At 41.8% G+C, this 16,673-nt stretch overlaps 1 protein-coding gene and 1 long non-coding RNA gene across 3 annotated transcripts; one reads left to right on the top strand and one right to left on the bottom strand.

Moving 5' to 3' along the window:
• Positions 1 to 242: 242 nt before the first annotated feature.
• Positions 243 to 12,283, bottom strand: epha2a (eph receptor A2 a). 2 transcript variants are annotated; one of them, XM_087799995.1, is made up of 17 exons: positions 12,148 to 12,283; positions 10,949 to 11,016; positions 9,251 to 9,887; positions 4,908 to 5,063; positions 4,271 to 4,603; positions 3,754 to 3,881; positions 3,429 to 3,606; positions 3,249 to 3,354; positions 2,955 to 3,007; positions 2,756 to 2,881; positions 2,497 to 2,682; positions 2,373 to 2,434; positions 2,068 to 2,277; positions 1,836 to 1,985; positions 1,424 to 1,617; positions 1,190 to 1,345; positions 243 to 970 (listed from the first exon to the last, which is right to left on the bottom strand). In XM_087799995.1, exons 1-17 carry the CDS (start codon positions 12,227 to 12,229, stop codon positions 862 to 864), a joined length of 2,934 nt encoding a protein of 977 aa, XP_087656121.1. In that variant the 5' UTR covers positions 12,230 to 12,283; the 3' UTR covers positions 243 to 861. The 2 variants fall into 2 exon arrangements, with proteins under 2 accessions (XP_087656121.1, XP_087656122.1); XM_087799996.1 differs by having other exon boundaries at positions 3,249 to 3,351.
• On the top strand, positions 4,950 to 12,303 carry LOC148070415 (uncharacterized). The gene is made up of 3 exons (XR_015712890.1): positions 4,950 to 5,081; positions 5,255 to 5,351; positions 12,164 to 12,303. It is a non-coding gene; the product is annotated as an uncharacterized LOC148070415 (long non-coding RNA).
• The last annotated feature ends 4,370 nt before the right edge of the window (positions 12,304 to 16,673 follow it).

The following is a 16,673-nucleotide window of genomic DNA, read 5'->3' as shown; positions in this document are numbered from 1 at the left end:
CATCATTGACCAAACAAGATGGACACGTTCCCTAAATCTTGAAGGTAAGTAAGTAAGTCATTAAGTAATAGTTGTCTTCGTGTCTTTGTCAAATACAACACCCAGGTTTCTCAGGCTCAGTTTGCAAGTATTGCTTTTATTTAAGGCAACAAGGTTAAGACTTGATTTATAAATGTACTGAAATATTGTAAAAAGTTGCAAAAGGTACATTCTTATTAAATAAAAAGAGAAACAACGACAGATTACAAGAAAGTGATCCATGAGCAATGAAACACAGATTTTATTACAACATAGAAATGATAACTGGCAAAACATGAATACGATCGACATAAATACAAAATAAATATTAAATAAAAACTGTATTAAGACTTAAACGTAAACAATATTGAAGTCAATTCGTCTTGAACAGAAATGTGTGATTATTCGCCCTGAGTGGAACGTTGGTTCCGTAGTAAAAACAATCTTGTTGAGCACAGTAAGTGTAGAAAAACAAGTTACTAAATCCTGAAAGTCCGACAGGTAGAGGAAAACAGTGCTTGAAAGAAACAGCAGCCCTTAATCAAAAAGAGCTTTAAATATTTTCGCCTCTCAGTAGAAGGTCAAGCTCATTTTTTTTGTTTATTCGCAACATCACATGACCCGCAGTGTTGAGCATTTTCATATATAAATAGCTCTACTGTATAAAGTACGTTAGTGTTTTCGATCTCAGTCCGTGCGGAGCAGTGGGCGGGTTCCCCTTCAGTCGGGCCACACTGTCACAGGAAAAATGTCGTTTTTCGGTGTGGCCTGGTTTTCCACCCACACTTCAGTCCACCAGTGAAATGGCACGTCGGTCCACTTTGATCGCGAGGAATGCTGGGATCACACTGCAAACACGCTGAGCGAGCTGGTCTCGTCTTTCAGGCCCAGGATACTGTAGGCGATCCTTTTCATGTGACCCGGCAACCGCACGCCGATGTTCCTGATGTCCCTGGAAGGAAAAAGGGTGGATTACAGCGCTTGTGTCTTCTAGAGCAGAAGATTAAATAAAGAACAGGAGGAGCTTTGGGAATGCGAGGAACGGCACGGACAGAGGTGGAGCATTCCTGGCCGCACATACTGCCTAACAAGTGTTGGGCTTAGGGCTCAATACTTTCTCTGTCTTCGATCATATTTTGGCAGCAAACCAGCCCTGCGCGTGTTCACTTACTCATGCCTCAAGGCGAGCACCTGCTCCATGGTGGAGACCCCGGCGCGGGCGAAGCTGTCGTTGTACTGACTCATTTTTATCGACTCCAACCACTCGGGCACCGACCGGAACATGGTGCCGTCACCGCCGCTGGTGCTCGGCAACCGGATGGACACGCTGAAGGGGAGAGCCAGGTTAGGTTAGAGCTACAAGTCACATGACCCGCTTTGATAAAGCCCCATTTGTTGAACCTACCGTGGGTCAAAGTCGGCGATGGTCTTCAAGGATTCTGGGTTTTTGAGGAGTTTCTCCAGGATGTTGACGATGTCCGAGAAGTGCGGCCGTTTGTTACGGTCGTGCTGCCAGCACTGCAGCATGAGCTGGTAGATGGTTGAAGGACATTCCATGGGAGCAGGAAGCCTGAAGGCCTCGTTGATGGCCTTCATTACCTGTTCAAGAGGGAAGATTTGTGTGAGTTATTTCAGTGGTGGGTTGAAGTTCTAACTGCCTGACAACATGCTGTGGTCATGTGTTTACAGCAGATGGTCCTGACCGTAGCAGGGTTTGGGGAAAAACCCTGAGCTCAGAGCAAACATGTAGTAAAAGATGACCTCTACAATTCCTCTTTTCTAACCACAAGCTCTGGAAAGATTGAGATGAAACAAACCTCATGGTTGCTCATATCCCAGTAGGGTCGTTCTCCAAACGCCATGACCTCCCACATGACGATGCCGAAGCTCCACACGTCGCTAGCTGCGGCGAACTTTCTGTAAGCTATGGCTTCAGGGGCAGTCCAGCGGATTGGGATTTTACCTCCCTATTAGAAAAGAGACAGCTTTCAGTGGACGCTCAAGGGTAAGATCATCCATCTGGTGCGTTTGTGGGATGACTGAGCCTACCCTGGTGGTGTAGGTGCCCTCTGCGTCATCCTCCAGGACACGGGACAATCCAAAGTCTGACACTTTACACTCCAGGTAGCTGTCCACCAGAACATTCCTTGCCGCCAGGTCGCGATGGACGTAGTTCATGTCCGACAGGTATTTCATGCCGGCCGCTATCCCGCGCAGCATCCCGACCAATTGGTACGAAGGAAGCTCGCCATCACGGTCCTGGGAGAGTCAAATCACCGAGTTAGGGCACTTAAAGTTAAATGGCACACTATGATCCAAATGTCAATGTGACTTGCTTTTTTAAAAATCCCTACCTTTAGATAAGTGTCGAGAGCTCCGTTCTCCATGTACTCCGTCACGATCATCGCATGTTTAACTGTGGATGATGAAGATGCATGAGTGTCTAATCCGGTTATTTCACTTTTGTTTCTCACTCACATTTGGTGACCACACCCTCCAGACGGATGATGTTTGGGTGAGAGAACTGGCCCATGATGCTGGCCTCGCTCAGGAACTCCTGCCTCTGTTTCTCCGAGTACCCGAGCTTCAGGGTCTTGATGGCGACGGCCACATCGCCTCGTGTCGGAGTCTTCATCACGCCCCAAAACACCTCCCCGAACTCTCCTGGGTTGGCAGGTGGAACAGGTTTAGGACAGCTCTAACACTTCAAAGAAAAACCTGAACTAAGAACACTCACCGACGCCAACGACTTTCTGTTTGCTGATGGAATTGGGGTCGATTTCCTTGACAAACTTCTGGATGGCGATGTTGGGATCTTCGTACATGTGGGGATCCACGTACGTCTTCAAAGGTTTAAGCTGATCTGGAGCAAAGATGAAAGATTAGCATGTCTGGTAAGTAACCACATAACCTGGCTGTGTGTTTGCTCATAATACCTGTAGAGAAGTAGGGATCCTCAGGACCTCCTCTGTGGTGCGAGTTCATTCTCCTGTAAGGGAAATATTAGTCATTATTATGGGATTGTCCAGGCTGCAGACAGGATTGACGTAATTACAGGTTACTATCGTGGATGAATGCCAAAGCTACATTTAATGGTGACTAAGGTGATTACAGTTAAACCCTCTGAGCTGCCCATCAAGGATATCAACAATTACCTCAGACCTGTGGATCATCACCACAGACGACCGCATTGCACCCAACATTTTTTCTGAATCACAAAAGTCACCCACCTTCTTCGCAGCAGCAGGACGGCCACGACCACAAGCAGGATGACGGCCACCCCGACCAATGCTGCCATGACAATGGTGGAGTTGTTTTGGACCTGCGGCACAGCTGCTGAGGAATTAAAAAATAAAAGTGTAAACAAGGACAGGAGGGAACCATGGAGAAGGGGATTGAAGGTGAAGTACCTATTGGTGGAGTGTGGAACTCATATTCCATGCTGTAGGGACCTGGGTTCCCTTCTGGAGTCTGAGCCTGGACCCTAAACATATAGCCTGTGTCCGGAATGAGGTCAGGAATCTGCACGGAAGTCTTGTCAAGAACCAAGACGGTGTAGGTGGTGACGTCACGCTCCCCGTCGTCATCCTTCCAATAAAGAAAAAAAGTGATTAATGTCGTCCATAAGCCAGGAAAAACAACACAAATAAAGAGCCTTTTGAAATCTTTTAGAAGTCAGACATGAATGAATAAATCAAGGGAGGGAGAGAAAGACCACAAAGCTTCCCGTCTTACTTTTCTCCGGTACATAAGCTCGTAGCGATGATTGATGTGGGATGGAGGTCTGCGTGACAGAGCCCAGGAGAGAGACAGACTGGTGGGGCTGCGATCGTCCAGATGGATCAACGTCACCTTAGGGGGATCTAACGGTCGGTTTGGGGCACAAAGAAAACAACGGTTAGCGGCCAAGCACAATTTTGGGGGGGCACGTCTTCAGATGAAAGACACTAAACCACAGAAGACTAATCGGCAATAGTTCAGGTTTTAAAGCCAGCTGAAAACAAGAGTTTAAGACTTATTTGTCATGTTTTCTAATAAAAAGGCCAATGGCATATTATATCTTTAAAACACAGTATGGTTCAATAGTTAAAATGTATTTAATGAGAGCCATTTAAATGTACTTTCTTTGCTAAACTGGATATGTTTTTGCACTGGTCAAACACATATGAGTCCCCTAAAAACTTGAAGACATTCCTAGAACCAAAGCTTTTACTGGTGACTGGATGGTGGTGACAGATCTAAGTGAGCTAACCTGTGTAGTCCAGAGCCGTGGTGATGGTCGCGGCAGCTTTAGAAACACCGAACTGGGAGACCCCGCTGCGAGACTCCACGGTGAAGGTGTAGTTCAGATGGGAGTCCAGGTCGTTGACCACCACGGAGGTCTCCTGCAGATCACTGGCACCTGGCTCGAAGCGGATCTTCTCGCCGCAGGGGACGCACGGCGCGAGATCGCATAGCTCGCACACCACACTATAGGTGAGATCGGCCCGGCCCCCGGTGACCAGAGGCGAACCCCAGGACAGCTGGAGCTTGCCCTCTGATGACAGCGTGACAGAGGTCAGGTCACGCGGGGCACTAGGTGGAGCTGGAAGTGGAAATGGAAAGAGACACGTTAACCCAAAGCTTCCTCGGTGTGACTTGCATCTACATTCTTCTAAAATTTTAGTTTCATTATTTTGGGATGAATTAAGCCGACGACTTTGCTTTTTTTTTTTCCCAGAGGCCCATGGGACTGAGTCATGAATCAACAAGGAAATGAATGTGATGATAAGATTGAATCAGGGAGCGGCATGAGCTGATTATGTTGATAACAAATCAGTTACCTAAGAGCCGGAACAGGCTCATTTTTGTCTGTAGTCAGTTAAAGTTCCATCAAGCGAGGGTCTTACCGGAACAGGCCGAGCTGGGGGGGTCCGTGGGCGAGCGGAAGAAACCTTCCTCGCACTGGCATTCAGTGGCGCCGGCGACAGAGGGCTCGGTGTTATCCGGGCAGACCTGACACAACTGGTCGGATAAGGACTTCTTGAAGTAGCCGGGCTTGCATGCTGAGGGAGCGAGAGATGGTGTGTGTTAGTTTAAACATGACATGCACTGTAAAAATAACCGACAAACACAGGAAGGAATGACCGAATCAAATGAAAACAATGAGGCTTTCTCTGTGATACTGCGCCCTTCCAGTCCACAGGAAGCATTTTTGTGAGTAGCCTATAATCAACTCTGTCTTTGTATCCAAAAGGAATGAAAAGGGATTTCCCTGACGGTGTGCCTGGACTTGTCCTGTCGCCCAGAGGTTTAATGTCAACCGGATGACGGTGGAGCATTACGTCCGTCAGGTGATCCGATCCGCCGTTCTTTTTTTGAACTCTTGTGCACTCAGGCCAGTCAAACTTGTCTTTTTGCTAAAAAGGAAATGGTACTTTGGGCAGTGGCGGAGCGTTGTGATAGACATTTTATCCTTTCAGGGTGTTAAAGGTTAATGAAGGTGCAGACATGACAAAAAGCTGAACACAGGAACTGCCAGTCACTCTGAAGCTAAAGTTTCAGCAACATTCTTTCCTCTGCTTCCCCCGGCAAAAACATAACACATGTCAATTAAGAGGAAGTAAGTAAGTAAGTAAGTAATTCTTATTTGTATAGCGCTTTTCCAGACCAAGGTCACAAAGCGCTTAAACAATCAAAACAATACTCAATAAAGTATATACTTTAAAGATCAAGATAAAACTGATAACACAACAGGAGTTCCAGAAAATCAAGGAAAAGCCTGAACAAATAGAAACGAATGATTATATTCCTTATTCCTTATTTCTAAAGAAAAGATGGAATTTGGTTTTAATAATATCATTACAAGACAAGAACAATACACACGCTCTAAAATTCTATTAAAAATCTATTAAAGCAATATATTTGATGCTAAACTAAATATTTTGTTAATAAGAATTATATATTTTTAATAGAAAAATAAGTTTCATTCCTTTAAAATAATAAATCATTTTTCCATCACGATAAATGTCTGGGTTTTAATTATTTTTACAGGTAACACAGTTTTACATTAAGTCAATGTTTAAGATCAATTGAGACAATTATGCAGATCTACCTTCAAAAACGTGTGTCTCTACGTTGCTGGAGGAAGTATATAAAAGAACAACCTGGCTTTATTACAGACCCATTTCCTGCCATGAGAACAAGCGGCTCTGCTCTGAATGTCCGTTGGATGACAGAGCCTGCACTTATCGGTTAGGAATGTTCCGACCAACCACCAATTAAAACTAGTTCCACCACGATCTTGTTCAATCATGTAGACTAAAGTATTGTCAGCCTAAAAAACGTCATCTACCAACAATGGTTTGTTACCAAATGAAAGTCTCTCAGTCTCGGTCTATTTATTTTTGACATGACCTTAAGGAACGTTTGGCAAACAGACGTGAACTTTCTGCGAGAATAGATGTATGAAATATTCACTCCTTTTGTTCCCCTTGAGAGAAGCCTTTCATCCGACCCAGAAGAAGAGGTCAGGTGAACCCTTGATGGGAGATATGGTCACGTTACAGCACCATCGCAGCAGAAGGACCTCTGCACTCCTGATGTTACCTCAACCAAAGGAGCAGGTCGTGTCTGAGGAGGGATGGAGATGAATGGAAGGACTGTTGGGGGATGGGCAAGGCGGTTAAAGGTCTGGAGCACCAACAGAAGTTCTCCCTGGGGAGTCACTGCCCTGGTGTGGGGGAGCAGTCGGGGTCTTTTCACACAAGAAAAGAAGGGGGCGAGCTCATTTCATCTTGAGCTGCAGCAGCAGGACCTCTGTCACGTAGCAAAGAATCTCAAGAGCCATTCATCTATTGTCTGGAAGATTGGACCGAGTAGTGCCGTAAACTTGTTGTTTCAAATAGACACGTGCGATTCTTCATTCCTTTTATGTTTCGGAATTTAATTGGATATTTCAGAAGGTGTAAACACCCCTTATGTCAAAATGTTGTCATCGAAAAAAAAACTTTCCAAACTTTTCAAAAGTTCTTCTCGAGCGCAACAGATGTGAAAAGGAACTCGTGTTCCGCACCATCGCATCGGTTAATTGAATCTGTTTTCTGCCCTTTGTGACGCCTCATTGTTCTAATGAGTGGGAACATGGATTAGTGAGCTCGTTGCGTGTGTTAACCGGCGGATGAAAAAAGCAAAGGAGAGTCAAAGCGGGCCATGTCATTGGCCAACAGCTGTCCTGTTGCTCGGCTAATCCTCTTGACTAAATTACACTCCACACCTAACTAGGGAAGCCACGAACCAAACCACCCTCGCACACCAACTGTCGGCCCGGCTCCCCTCCCACGGCCCCGCTAACACCGGCAACCTGCTTATTTTTGTCAATCAGCATTCCTTCTCACTTCCTTTTTCCCACAACAGTTGGACTCCTCAAAGGAATCCACCACAGATGACTTCTAGAAGAAATCTTCTTAACACTATTATTCGCTGTACGTTTCACATTGGTGCCGATCATAGACTTATTCCCAACTGTACGCATTTCCTGTCTTCCTCTCAACATTCCCGGCTAATTTCCGTTTCAGGTGCTCGGTTCAGAGGCCGCCAGCGCTCAGACATTCCATCGACTCAAATTCCTTCCCCGGTCTTTCCTCTCCAGTCGCACACCGACTCTGAACTTCTCACAACTTTGCTATTAAACGTCCCTTTACGGGAAAAAAGAAGGCAGACTGTCGGTTAAGGTGACTCCAAAGATCAGGCGTCACACAGCCCACAGACTGACTAACAGAGTTCAACCTCTGATAGGCGTGACAACTCCATCCCTGTAATCTGTGGTTGCCGTTGCCCCGGCAACCAATACAAACAAATACTCACCATGGGAAGACGCACCGCTCAGGTAGTCATTCCCGCAACATTCACACTGCCCTTCCTTGAGTCAACGGCTGCTGTAGGTGACGCCATGGTGAAAGAATTCCTTTAAGAAACCTCAGTGCTATACTGTGCCGTTCCTCCCTCCTTCCTCTCTCGGCCCTTTCGTCCTCCCACGTTTCCACCAGACGGTTCAACCACCACACCCCACACCACCCCAGAACCGCCGGGTACAGCGAGGAGACTATAGTTTTGTGCCCAACTTCACACTTCTTTCTTTGACTGACTTTTTATGTGCACACAGGTCTTCCCTCGAGCAACACATACCCAAGAGGTTTTACATACCTGAGCATGAGCTAGGTGTGTCGTCAAGCAAACAATAGCACACACACTCGACTTTTACCATTTAAACACTAAATAAAAATGTATAAATATATTATAAAGTTCTCATTTGTATGTTAAAAATATGTTTTTCTCCTACTATTGGATAAAGTATTTAAAATGTATTTAAAATGAAGGAAGCAGGAAGTCAGTTTATAAAAATTGGGTTTAATATATATATATATATATATATATATATATATATATATATATATATATATATATACACTGTATATATATATATATATATATATATATATTTAACAACCTATTTTACTATTTCCAAGTAATTTTACATAACTGAGGCCAAAAATGCATTTGTTTAATAATTAAATAAATAAAACTACCTTATTTATTGTTGATAATAAAATGATTGCTGTTTCCAACCTAGAGTCTTAATAAATATGCTAATAAATAGATTATTTTTGGAATTTGGTTGGATATTTTGAGGAGTTTTATACTGAAGGATTTTGAAAATGACATGTCTAACCTACGAGGGACTATCAAAGCAGAATATGTTTAATTAACTTTTTTAGTTTAAAGATGCAGTTTCAGTTTGTTAGTGACACCTTCACAGATTTCTTGATTTAATTCCACTTTGACATTGAAGGTTGAAGTAATCTTCCATCTGTTCATCTGGAGTCCACAGTTAAGTGGAAAGAATGTAATATTGGCAGGTGATCCTGAGGAGTCACCGCCGAAGACTCATTTCCTTGTGGTTTCGTTTTTCTATTTCATTTCTAACCACAATCCATGCTTCGTTGCCACTAAAGATAATAGACAAGTTTAAACATCCATTTTCTCACCATAAATCAGAGGCTGACTAACCCACTTTGTGACGGGAATACAGCGGTTTTTGCGAGACAGTCGAGAGAGCAAGTGGACAAATGACATTCCTCAGAGTCATTCCTCACACCTTTTGCCACGGCAGGTGTTGAAGGTGTTTTCCTTCCCGCCGCCGGAGCGGCAGCAATACAAATCTAGCATCAGTGGGCGGTTTGGCGTTGCTTACCTTGGCAGGCGTCCCCGGTGGTTTCGTAGCCTGGCAGACACTGACACTGGCCCACAGGAACCACCCACTTCCCCTCGGCCGTGCAGTAGATGCGTGGGGTGGCCTGGCTGACGGCGTTCTCCACACACGCTCCCTCCACGTCCTTGAGGGAGTCGGCCACAGTCTCGGGGAAGACGGCCAAGCTCTCCACGGTGGCCGGGCAGGTCTTGTAGTAGACCCGCACCGACAAAATGGCGACGCAAGCGCCCAAGTCCTGGAAGGCCAAGTAGAAGCCCTTTCTGGAAAGAGGCCCCACGGTCCTGGTCTCCGTGTTGACCTTCAGGATGCGACCCTGGGTGACCTCGTCGGGAGCGATGGTGGCCACTTTGCGGAACTGCACTTTGCGAAAGGTGGTCCCGACGTCCGCGTCGGCTTCGGATATGAAGAGGTTGAAGGTCTCCTTGCAGGCCACGGACGCGCCGTCGAAGGTGTTGCAGTCCCGTACGATGAAGCGGAGCTCCACCGACACCCGAGAGATCCCCGGGCGCCGCTGGATGAAGGTCGTTCGTACCCAGTTATCTTGCTCGCTGGACTCTATGTTGCACACGCTGTAGGTGTAGAAGAGGGACCCGTTGACCACGGTCTGGACTATCTCCCACTGCCACAGAAGAAAAAAGGAATGATCAGTTTCTAGGGTGAGGATTTTAAGCTTAAAGGCTCTTTTTTGTTTCCAAAAACTGCTTTTTACAGACGAGACACCTCATGGTTCCTGAAAGGCCGGGAAGCTCATAAACAGCACCAGGGAGCTGCCGTTTTTTTTTTTTCCACACTTTGGAAATTATTGGCTGGGACATGTGTTGCACTAACAACGTGTGTGGTTTTCCACACTCACTGGGGTCCATGTGTGTCACGGCAAACACAACAAGGACTTCCCAACTAGTGTGTATAATGAGTTTTATAGTGCAGACGCATGGTGGCAGAAGTGGCAGCAATAAAAGAGTTTTTTAATGGGGTGGAAGCGATGACGAGTTGAAAGATTAAAAGCCTCCGTTTGACGGTAAACTTCTCACGTGTTTGCAGTTTTGTCGTAATTCTGACGCAGTATTAGGGAAAGTAAAAAATGACATTTTAAAGAATTAATAAACCAATTTATGAACATTTCCTCTTCAACAAAAACGTTTTAAACCTAGAGTCATCGTGGGATAGTAGCAAAAGAACCAGAGTGACCAAATTTCCATATGTAAAAGTGTGTCGCCTACATTTTAAGTTGAATCATTCAAATCAGAGTGTGTGACGTTCTTAATGCACCTGCCCTTTCTTAGAGCCGGTGATCTAATCAAAGATAGAGGGATGATCCTCACACGTGGAAAGCTTCGACGCAAAAAAAAAAAGCACAATGAGTCAACTTTATGGAAAGTGTAACAGCCAGAAGAAATACACACGCTTATTTAAATCCAGCAATCCTTTGACTCCCCGGAGGTATTTTTAAGTTCTATATGAAAGAGAAGCTCGGACACAAGGGGTGCCAAACCTCAAAGCTGCCACTCATTCTATACCTCTCTCTTTTTAAAATAGACCTCATTGAAACCTCTTTTCTAAATATTCACAGCCACTAATCTTTCCGCTGGCTTTTTTTCATTTATTTATTTACTGCCTGTGACAGTTGAACGTCTCCGACCTGGCGTCTTAGAAAATGCTCGTTGAGGTATAAATACTCACCCCGTTCTCTTTAGGATTGGTCAACCACCCCAGCTCTCCCCCGGAAGCTTTCATATCCAGCAGGACTTCTGCAGAGAGACACATGGCAACAGGCGTTACAGTCGTACACTCTTCATGTGGAAAGAACATTTATAAACCAGCTATTTCCGTGTTGAGGTGCAACAGGTACCGAGTGATTCTGACTGATGGGACTCCAAAATAAAAAAGCTCTGATCCCTCCAGGCCCGGGGGGTGTTTTATGAGGGGCACATGCCAGGCTTTTGACAGTCTAATCAAGCATGTCGGTGTAATTCAACACTTCATTGACCGTGTCCTCCTGGTCCACAGAACACCACTAATATCGTCTGAGAAAGGCGTGGGCAGTTAAAAACACCATGACGAAGGACCTACATGAATGTTGAACATAATCCTGACATGTTCAGGCATCCAACAGGTTCCACATATTTAAACAGCTTTTTTTTTAGATTAAAGACTAAACTTTAGAAAAGTTCAACAGACATCTGAACATTCATGATTTTCCTTAAATTTTCTGGAACTCCTGTTGTGTTATCAGTTGTATCTTGATCTTTAAAGTATATACTTTATTGAATATTGTTTTTGATTGTTTAAGCGCTTTGTGACCCTGGTCTGGAAAAGCGCTATACAAATAAAAATTACTTACTTACTTACTTAACATCTTGATATTGATTTAAAAATATTCTGCTTTTTTGTTCTCTTTCTTATTCTGGCTCTGAATGTGGAAGAAACATCTTAAGACGTTTTTATTTGTTCAGGCTTTTCCTTGATTTTCTGGAACTCCTGTTGTGTTATCAGTTTTATCTTGATCTTTAAAGTATATACTTTATTGAATATTGTTTTGATTGTTAAAGCGCTTTGTGACCCTGGTCTGGAAAAGCGCAATATAAATAAAAATTACTTACTTACTTACAACTTTAATAAACAAAATATTTGCCTGTCTATAATGTTTTTTGGATTCATATATTTTATTACTATCTAAACAATACAACAAAATAAACTTGCGTCACAAAATCAATTAAATCGGTGTTAATAGAAGACAATAGTAATGACTTGTTCTTATGAGATTATTTAAAAAGTCTTGTGAGTGTGATTCAAACCGGACGTAAACCGGGGATTCCAATGTCCTGACTCATGAGTTTCTACCTTTTTTCTCAAAGTTTTATGCGAAGGTTTTTACTCACGTTCTTTGGTCTGAAGGCTGATCGATACTTGGCTGATAAATACACAGAAGAAGAAGAAGAAAGCGGTCCGGCGGAGCTCCATGATGATTCCCAGTATTAGAAGCTGGTTCCGTGCGACCCTGACCCGGTCTGTCCCGCTGACTCTCTCACTACTGAAGCAGCGGCTCCTCAGTCCATTGAGAAACAGGTGGCGTCATCAGCCCCGCCCGCCCGGAGCGCTCAGGAATGCGGATGCCTTCCATATATGGGAGGCGAGTGGGCGGGGCTCGGCCATGTGACCGCACCTGTTTCCAGAAGAGCCTTAAACAGGAAGCTTTTTGTTTCAGTATCAAAGTGACTGATGCTCAAGATCGTCTCGGAGATATTTACATTATGACCACCTGCTGCCTGTCCATCAAGTTTTCCACTCAAGTTTGTGTAGTATAATTGTAACTACACTTTTTTATCACTCAATATTAAAAAACTCAATATCATTAACACAAGTTTTATCCTGGTTGTTTATTTTCTGTGAGCTAACTTGATGTAAATATTATAATTACAATTTTTCTTTTTGCCCTTTTTCAACATTTCAATTTTGGCCATTTTGGCTATATCTTTTGCATCGAAGCTATATTATTTATTATTCATTATTTAGAGTAAAATGTACAAATACTCAGACTTTTTTTTTAAGTAGCAGGTTCTTGTAAGGTAAGGTAAAACTTTATTGATCCCTCAGGAGGTCTCCTTCGGGAAATTGTTCTTTTTCCAATAGCCACTGAAAATACAGCAATTTTTCATAAAAAATAAATCAAAATAAAATAAGAAAAAGAACAAAGAGAAATAAAGAGAAAGAACAAGATGATACAATCTAAGTCTAAAGATAAAGTTTCTCTTTGTTCTTGTTCTTATTTTATTTTGATTTATTTTTTATGAAAAATTGCTGTATTTTCTGTGGCTATTGGAAAAAAACAATTTCATCAATAAAGTTTTATCTTACCTTACCTTACCTTAAAGATATATAGATGTATAGGTTAGGTTAGGTTAGGTAGAACTTTATTGATCAAATAAATGTATTTATTTATAAATAAATACATTTATTTATTATTATAAATTTGTTATTTATCAATTTAAATTTATTGTATAGTTATAGAACAAATCTTTGGTAAGTCACAGTGAAGTCCACACTTCAATGCCCGGCACACGCCGGGAAAGATTAAATTAAATTACCGCATGATCTCTGACACTGTCAATGGTTTTATCAACTCAATGTTTACACACAGATCCACAACAACAACAACATTAGTGAGTAAGTTTCATACAGGCGAAATAAGTTCGTGTTTTTTTTCCAGATAAAAAAAAGTTTCATTTTCAAACCATTTCATTTCAGTAATTAGTCGAACCTCCACATCCACGGGGCCTTGTCTTTCCCACGACTGGTAAAGGAGGGGTCAAGTATGGGGGCGCGCGGGTATGAATATATGACTACTAATGAGGCTTTCTGCAGAAAGAACCTGACAACTTGGGTATGAATATGTGACGACAAAAAAAGCCCAGACAAAAGCTTCACCTAGCAACTGGCCAAGAAAGAATCTCAGAGTCAAGTCTTGTCTGTGAAGCGTTGGCACTTTAAAACAAGAGTCCCTCGGGTCGAGGGGGACGCTAGGACCGCCAACAAAGACACTCCCCCCCCAAAAAAATGTTTTTAACTCGTCCTACATTTCTATAGACGCACATTAATCACACAAGAGACATGGCAAGAGATGGTGGTGGAAAAAAAAAATTAACAAGTTAAGTGTGGGTTGAATTAATGCTCTTTGACCTCTGAGTGACAATCACTTCAATCACTTACAAACACAAATTATACTTTAACACGGTAAGTATCTTCCTCGACAGCATCATGACACACAGTTTGATGAAACGATCCACCACTTTGGACCAAACTAATGATGATATCCAAGCAGTTGTACTACTGCTTATACAGACCTCCATGTGTAGTAGTAGGGATTTCAGTCGTAGTACTTCATCCGTCATAAAGTACATGATCATCAGTGGCAGTTGTTGAAGTAGTATCAAAGTAATAATTAAAGTATCATAGTAGTATAGTGAGTATTTTTATTAGCAGTATTAATTAATTAGTGTAAGCAATATTGGAAGTAATGGTACTATAAGTATTAATTAACAAAGTACTAGTGCAGACTTGTGCAAACCTTTGCTGTGTTGTTATCAGTTTTATCTTGATCTTTAAAGTATATACTTTATTGAATATTGTTTTGATTGTTTAAGTGCTTTGTGACCCTGGTCTGGAAAAGCGCTATATAAATAAATATTACTTACTTACTTACTTACATTCTGCCCTTGAACTATATTTTTATGGAGCCAAATTATGAATTATAAAACAAACCATTTCATTTAGAATTTTAATTGACTAATGATCATCAGCTAAACTCTAAATACAACCCATTATTTTCTTTTTCCCTTCTTTTTATCAGAGTATTTTATAACCCTTGAAAGGTTTTTTTTATTTGATCTGTGACACGTTAATGGTTCATATTGTTTATTATATTAAAATTAATTCGTAATAATTGAATTTGAAAAATAGAAAACTCAAATTAATATTATAAAATGAATAATTGGTACATATAAATAAATAGTACATATTTTAAATAGTTATCACATGAAGGTACTGAACTTAATTCTGTTTACTAATGACAGAAGTAATTATAAAGAAAATCCTTGAGGAGAAGAAGAATTATGAATAAGGTAAGGTAAGGTAGAACTTTATTGATCCTTGAGGAGGCCTCCTTCGGGAAATTTTTTTTTTCCAATAGCCACAGAAAATACAGCAATTTTTCATAAAAAATAAATCAAAATAAAATAAGAACAAGAACAAAGAGAAATAAAGAGAAAGAACAAGATGATACAATCTAAGACTAAAATAAATGAATAGCATCGGTTTGTTTAATATGATGATGTATAATGTTGTGTCACAAACGTCAGCTATGTGAGAGTGAAAATAACATGAAAGATCCGGGAACAAACTCCCAACAAAAGACTCGCCAGCGTCAGTTTTTTTGCACTTTGTTTTCCAGCGTGAACCTCCACTCCACTCACAATCTCCGACACTCACGTTTCTTTCTTCGCGGGTTTTCGAAGACGAGGTGTTATTTTTCGAGAGCGTAAATTTTCAAGTTCCCGAGAAGTGGTTTCTGTTGTCGCCGTGGAGTCAACGGTGTCAAAGGTTAACACCCTCTCCGGCGCAAGTATGCAAATGCTTTCATTACAATACAAGCTCCTTTTCATTCAGCTCTGGCGATGCGTCCTGCAGGAGTGTGGACCTCAGCCTCGCAGCACTCCAGGAGACCAAACAACCCACCCACCCACCCCCCCCCCTGTCACTCTCTCTCTCTGGCCACCAGCCTCAGAGGGTGATGACAACACAAAAGTACTTCACACTGGGGCATGGATTTGAATTTTGTGGGTCAGTGAACAGCGGGCCAAAGCAGCGACGCCGTGCCTTTCAGGTCTCAGCTCCTCACACACACCCCTTGCTTTCCTCACACTTGTTGTTGTATCAGCAAACACTGAGTCCGGGCCCACTATAGGAGAAGCCAGGGGGGGGGATTGTTGTCTACCGCCGACAAGGAATTACACCCACTGTTTTTAAAAGCTCCACACTTGTTTAGAAGCCTCCAAATCTCTCGTTAGGTCTGATGGATTCACGCCTTCATTTGTATGCAACGTAGTCGTTTCGTTTTTAATTGGAAAAAAAAAAGTTAATGCTATATTTGCATTTCAATCGATTGACGTGTTGCCAAGATGAGTACAAATCTAAATAGAGATGGTTAGAGTTACACTTATTAAATGTTACTTTAATGTTTGGTTCATCGTTCAATTCCCTTCCTTTTAGTACCCCGAAATATATATATTTCCTGTGTTGGTTAAACTTTCATTTCAAGTCATGCATTATAAATTATTTATTTTACGTCTTTATATATATTTTTATATATACTGTATATATTTTTCTTTTTTCCGTTTTATACATATGTTTCAGTTTATATTTAGACTGTACATAGACTTGCATGCCTCTTATGTTTCTATCTTGTAACATATTCTGGAGCTGCTGAACTGTGAATTTCTCTCTGAGATGAATAAAGTATCTATCTATCTATCTATCTATCTATCTATCTATCTATCTATCTATCTATCTATCTATCTATCTATCTATCTATCTATCTATCTATCTATCTATCTATCTATCTATCTATCTATCTATCTATCTATCTATCTATCTATCTATCTATCTATCTATCTATCTATCTATCTATCTATCTATCTATCTATCTATCTATCTATCTATCTATCTATCTATCTATCTATCTATCTATCATGTAGTAGATAGATTCTAAATAAATCTGCAGAAAAAACAAATAATAGACTAAATCTAACATGTTAGTTTGATGTATTATTAAAGCCATGATCTTCTTTTGATTTATAAGTCTATTTTGAAGAGTTAAAAACCTCATAGTTGGATTTAATGTCACTCCAGA

Source organism: Callionymus lyra, chromosome 10, assembly GCF_982586985.1.
Source record: "Callionymus lyra chromosome 10, fCalLyr1.hap1.1, whole genome shotgun sequence".
NCBI classification, from domain to species: domain Eukaryota; kingdom Metazoa; phylum Chordata; class Actinopteri; order Syngnathiformes; family Callionymidae; genus Callionymus; species Callionymus lyra.
This window is presented reverse-complemented; position numbering and strand designations above follow the sequence as displayed.

What these genes read in the sequence shown, in the direction of transcription:
- epha2a (XM_087799995.1), bottom strand. Translation starts at nt 12,229, where the DNA reads ATGGAGCTCCGCCGGACCGCTTTCTTCTTCTTCTTCTGTGTATTTATC. An exon ending in CTCTCGACACTTATCTAAAG is followed by an intron (nt 2,278 to 2,372) that starts GTAGGGATTTTT and finishes TGACTCTCCCAG; the next exon opens with GACCGTGATGGCGAGCTTCC. An exon ending in GTGCTCGCCTTGAGGCATGA is followed by an intron (nt 971 to 1,189) that starts GTAAGTGAACAC and finishes TTTTCCTTCCAG; the next exon opens with GGACATCAGGAACATCGGCG.